The 6,334-nt window shown below is 34.6% G+C and overlaps 1 protein-coding gene across 1 annotated transcript; it reads left to right on the top strand.

Moving 5' to 3' along the window:
* The first annotated feature begins 3,730 nt into the window (after nt 1–3,730).
* LOC109172883 lies at nt 3,731–4,147 on the top strand. The gene has a single exon (XM_019322126.1). It carries the CDS (start codon nt 3,731–3,733, stop codon nt 4,145–4,147), a length of 417 nt encoding a protein of 138 aa, XP_019177671.1.
* Nucleotides 4,148–6,334: the final 2,187 nt, after the last annotated feature.

Genomic DNA, 6,334 nt, shown 5'->3' with positions numbered 1-6,334 from the left:
AATACATTAAATAAGGCAAAAACTTGTGTAAGATCGTTTCACAGGTCCTTGTCCGTGGGAAGGATCGAGTCAAAATCAAATATAATACTTGAAAAATTTAATACTAATAAAGAATAAAATGTGCTAAAGACCTTGTGGTCTAATGGCACCAAGTTACTCCCTTATATGGGAGGTTGTGGGATTGAGCCTCAATCGAGGCATATTAGCTCTGTGCTTCAATAGGTTGAGAAAGCAGTTATGAACAGATACTACATTGTAATAGAGTCAGTAGTATTCAAAAAAAGAAAAAAAGATGTTTATTACTTATCTGGGAAATGTAATACTTTTACATTTTCAATAAAAAAGTATTACATTTTCCTCAAACGTATTACAGTTTCCCTTATAAGTAACAAACACTTGCCAACATTACTTATAAGGGAAAATGTAATACTTTGAAAAAGGAGGCGAAAGAAGAAAATAGCCTGGCTAGCTCTTTCTATGAGCTCCTAACTCAATCTATTTGATTGAGTGCTAAGAGCCAAAAATACTAATCATGTGTGAGCTATTGTACTTCATATTCATATTAATGATATTAAACCATACCTCGGAACAAGGTGGACACAGTTTCACGACATAACAACTGCCCGAGCTCTAGCCCTTTGCAAATTATGTTGTGGACTCGTGTCCACAATGCATTGTGGACACGAGTCCAAAACGACGTTATTTTCAGGGAAAACACGGCATTCTAGTTAAAAAAAAAATTGATTTTGTCTCGTCGTTAACGGCGTTATTCATTTGTGGCATTATGAATGTACAGTTATGGAATTATGAATGTACAATTATGGAATTATGAATGTAAGTTATTGAATTATGAACACAGAGCTCTGACATTATGAACTTACAATTATGAACATAGAGCTCTAAAATTGTGAACATAGAGCTTCGAAAATTATGAATGTACAGTTATGAAATTATGAATGTACAGTTAGGGAATTATGAATATACAGTTATTGAATTATGAATGTACAGTTATAGAATCAGAGCTCTGACATTATAAACTTACAATATGAACATATAGTGATAAAATTATGAACATAGAGTTCTAAAATTGTGAACATAGAGCTTCGAAAATTATGAATTTACAGTTATTGAATTATGAATGTACAGTTACGGAATTATGAATGTACAGTTATGGAAGTATGAATGTACAGTTATGAAATTATGAACACAAAGCTCTGACATTATGAACTTACAATTATGAACATATAGTGATAAAATTATGAACATATACTCCTATAATGAAGCGATCTGAAATTTTTTTTTAAAAAAAAAGTGGAAGATAACGGTGCCATTAACAGCACCATTACCGTGTCCACAATGCATGCTGGACACGTGTCCATAGCATAACGATTGCTAGCCCTTGGGGTAGGCCTCATAGTGAGCCCAAAGTGGTTTGGCACAAGGCTGGGGTCGGGTCGTCATGATGCTTCAACTGGGGCAGGTGGGCACGGCATAGTCAGTTGGGAACTTATAACTACCTGCCCTTAGCGAACGGTACCCGAGTTGCACAGATGGTTGCTCGGGCGTACCTTGTATAAATAGTGTCCCTTGTACTTGTCTTGTTTAAACATATCATGTATTAGTAAAACATGATTATTGTAATATTTTGGAGAAGATGATTATTGTAATATTCTTTCAATTAAATATAATATTCATCTTTGACTCATCTTGCTCAAATACTTCCCACATTCTATATTCATTTTTCGTTCTTGAACGGATTGATTAATTCGGGTCAACTTGGACACTTGGTTAATTAATTTAATTACTGAGATATGCTTAGTTAGGGTATATCTCACACATTGCCATATAATGGCAGTCAACGCATCCACGCCGTAACCGGCGCAAGACTGTTGATGTGTATGCGTGAAATCATTCTTCCAAAGATTGTTGACTAGTGAGTGCGAAAAGAACTTAACACACTTGTACAAATTAATTATTGGCTTCAACATGTAATGTGTGTATATATATATATATATATATATATATATATATATATATATATATATATATATATATATATATATATATATATATATATATATATATATATAGAGAGTTGCACTCGGGTGCGAACGGCTCGCCTAGGCACAAAATATGAATGGATTCTGTTCGTCCACGTGTCCAGATCTAATGGATGAGAAACACTGATTTTTTAAAAAAACGCGGTGGCATTTTCGTAAATAATTGAACATCGAAGTGCAAGTAAAATGTATTACAAGTGCATGTAAAATGTATTATAGGTGCAAGTAAAAATTTACACTGAGCATCAATACTTAGTTGCACTTATAGTTCTAAGTAGTTGCACCTACAGTTCTAAGTAGTTGCACACGTAGGTATAAGTAGTTGCATCTAGGTGTATGAATGTTTGCGAGTGGTTTTCAGGAGTGTTACTACCCGCTGAACTCAGATCAATGAATGCTAACAAGACAAAATTACATGCACTTATAGGTGAAAGTAGGTGCACATATAGTTATAAGTAGTTGCACCAATAGTTATAAATAGTTGCACATATAGTTATAAGCGCACCCAGGTGCATGAATGGTTGCGGAAAGTGAATGCTAACAAGGCAAAATTAAATGCACTTATAGGTGAAAATAGGTGCACTTATAAGAGATTTTACTTGCACTTCGATGTTCAATTATTTACGAAAATACCACCGCGTTTTTTTTTAAGTTATTAGATCTGGACACGTGTCACGCGCTGATTCGTTCGCATTTCCTTCCTGGGCACTTATTCGCACCTGAGTGCGTCCCTCTATATATATATATATATATATATATATATATATATATATATATATATATATATATATATATATATGACTAGTTTTTATATGCGTGCAAAAATATGTGCCCAATATTAATACTTTATATTAAATAAAATATTAGATTTATTTAGATTTTAAATATTTATATTACAAATAATAATAATAATAATAATTATCTATACTATATATATATATATAAACAAAATTCTCCATTTTAACTTCCCACATAAAATAGTCCTATATAGGGCGTTTGGTTGGAGAGGAGGAATTACGTGGGAAAGGAATTGCAATTCCATGGGAGATGAATTACTGGAAATAAAGTGAGAATTTAAATTCCAGTGTTTGGTTTATATGAATAGAATTACTGGGAATTTCAATTCTAATGTTTGGTATACATGGGAATTGAAAGCGAATAAGTAGTATAAAGTCAAAAATGTCCATTGTTGTTGTTAGGCATTAATTTTAGGTTAAAAAGGAAGGAGTAATTTTGACTTATCACTATCTTTTTTTCTTCCTAAAATCTCAGGAATTAAAAATTATAACAAATCAATTCCGTGCAACGCAAGGGTGAAAATACTAGAATTTTAAGAATATTTGAATCGATATACAATTATATAAATTATAACAACAAATATTATATTCAGCAATTTATTTAATATTAAAAATACAACAATATTAAAATTCCTATTCTTATTTTTCCGTCACTACTCAATATTGAATCAATGATATTTAGTTTACTCCAATCTATTTATTCGACTTTGTTATTTACTTTTCATTATTTATAAATAAATTATTTTTTTTTTGTTTTTTTTTTTCCTTTTAAGAGTTGATGTTATCGGATTTAGATAAAAAAACAGTTTGCTTTGGTGGAGTTGGAGAAGTTGCTATCTTTCTGGGGGGAAGAGTCTGAAAGACTTCTTAGAAATGCCAATTCTAGACGAAACTAGCATAGTTTTGAGTGAAAACATGTTGATAGCTGAAGAGTTGGCGTATGACAAAGAATTGTTGAAGGCAAAGCATGAAACATTGGTAACACAATTGACCGATGAGCAAAAGAATGTTTACGACTCTGTGATGAATGATATTGCTTCCAATGGAGGTGGATTGTTCTTTGTGTATGGTTACGGAAGAACATGCAAGACGTTTGTGTGGAGAACGTTATCATCAAAGATAAGGAGTCACGGTGATATTGTTCTGAATGTTGCTTCCAGGGGAATGACATCTTTGCTCTTGCCGGAAGGCATGATGACGCATTCCAAATTTGCTATACCACTCTCCTTGAATAAAGATTCCATCCCACGTGCAATATATTGCAAGGCAGTGACCTTGCTAACCTTATAATAAGGAGCAAATTGATAATATGGGATGAAACACTGATGACGCACAAACACTATCTTGAGGCTTTGGACAACACCATGAGGGATCTATTGAGGTTCGCCAAATGGGGTAGTGCTAAAAAGACTTTTGGTGGAAAGACAATAGTTTTGGGCGGCGATTTTAGATAGATCCTACTTGTTATTTCGAAAGCAACAAGACCAGTAGTTGTCAGAGCAAATATTAATTCTTCATACCTATGGACAAATTGTAAGGTATTATGGCTCACCAAGAACTTGAGACTACGGAACTAGCTTCAGTGGAAGATAGACAGGCGGTTGATTGATTTTCAAAATGGATTGCAGACATCAGAGTTGGGATTGCAAGGGTTGTAAATAGTGGTTCATTTGAGATCAATATTCCTGCACAATTTTTGTTACTATAGTGGAAAGCACATTCCCAAGCTCGAGATATGACATGCTTGATGAGTCCCAACTAGAAGGTCGAGCGATCCTCTCGTCACTTGTGGGAATCGAATCTAGGTTATTTTGAAATTTTTTCGCCACAAAGAAAGCTCATTTGCCACTTGAGCTACCCTATTAGGTTTAATGTAAATTAGTTGGTAATACATTAAATAAGGCAAAAACTTGTGTAAGATCGTTTCACAGGTCCTTGTCCGTGGGACGGATCGAGTCAAAATCAAATATAATACTTGAAAAATTTAATACTAATAAAGAATAAAATGCGCCAAGGACCTTGTGGTCTAATGGCACCAAGTTACTCCCTTATATGGGAGGTTGTGGGATTGAGCCTCAATGGAGGCATATTAGCTCTGTGCTTCAATAGGCTGAGAAAGTAGTTATGAACAGATACTACATTGTAATAGAGTCAGTTGTATTCAAAAAAAAAAGTTGTTTATTACTTATATGGGAAATGTAATACTTTTACATTTTGAATAAAAAAGTATTACATTTTCCTCAAACGTATTTACAGTTTCCCTTATAAGTAACAAACACTTGCCAACATTACTTATAAGGGAAAATGTAATACTTTTAAATCAAAATTTAAAAGTATTACATTTGTCTTCAAAAACATTACAATTTTTCTTATAAGTAACAAACACCTTATCCTAATTAGTATTACATTTTTCAATACGAGTATTACATTTTTACATTGACCCGACCCGACCCACACAAGTGTAACCCATTAATAAAGAAGCAAAAGTAAATTAAAAATAAATGGTGAATATAATATTATAATTTTAAGTCAAAAATTTGTGTAAGACCGTCTCACTGATCATTGTCCATGAGATGGATCGGGTCAATATAAAATGTAATACTTATACTAGTAATTGTAATACTAAATCATTAATAAAATGTCTATTACTTATATTAGAAAATGTAATACTTTTACATTTTGATGTAAAAGTATTTTTTTTTTTCATCAAAAGTAGGGTGAATCAACGATTTGGTCCCTCACTTATTCGCGACTTGTCAATGTTGCCCCTGAATCACGTATTCATCAATTTAGTCTCCGAAAATAATTGTTTTTCGTCAAATAAGTCCCTCAGGCCGTTTTCCGTCATGTCTCAGGCGAGACCTCCGATTTGCCCTGGGCATTTTGGTATTTTCACGCCTTCTTCTTCATTAACTCTGACCAAACTTCGCCGGAGAAGCTTAAGTTCGCCGGAAAACTCCATTGCCGGTTTGCTGCTTCGCCGGGAGGGATCAACTGCCAGGGGCGGAGGTCGCTGCTCCGATCTGCTACTTCCGCCTCTTCGTGATTCCACCAGAGAGAGGGAGGGGAGATGTAGGTCCATGGACCTTGTCTCGCCGTCGGATGTTGTTGTTGCTCAGCTTTTACCGAGAGAGAAGAGATCGAGACGGAGCTAGCCGCCGCCTATCGCCGCGATCTGCCGGGGGATCGCCGGCGCACCCCCAACGCATCGTTGGATTACAAAGCTCCAATGAATGCCGGAAATCACAATGCATAAACATCATTCTCCAGCAGCAGAGTAGAAGATATTTATTCCCTTATTTAGCTTACTCTTTTCAAAATCACTGAATGTAACATAAGCATATACAAATTTAGCATCGGAGTCATATGCATTGAGAGAGAGAGAGAGAGAGAGAGAGAGAGAGAGAGAGAGAGAGAGAACCTCGTGAAGTTGATCCATGTCGGATTCCATTTTCTGTTTCGGCGCCTCTTCATTTC

Source organism: Ipomoea nil, unplaced genomic scaffold (genome assembly GCF_001879475.1).
Source record: "Ipomoea nil cultivar Tokyo-kokei standard unplaced genomic scaffold, Asagao_1.1 scaffold0444, whole genome shotgun sequence".
Classification (NCBI taxonomy): Eukaryota; Viridiplantae; Streptophyta; class Magnoliopsida; order Solanales; family Convolvulaceae; genus Ipomoea; species Ipomoea nil.
Note: the sequence above shows the minus strand (reverse complement) of the source record. Positions and strands in the feature narration are given on the sequence as shown.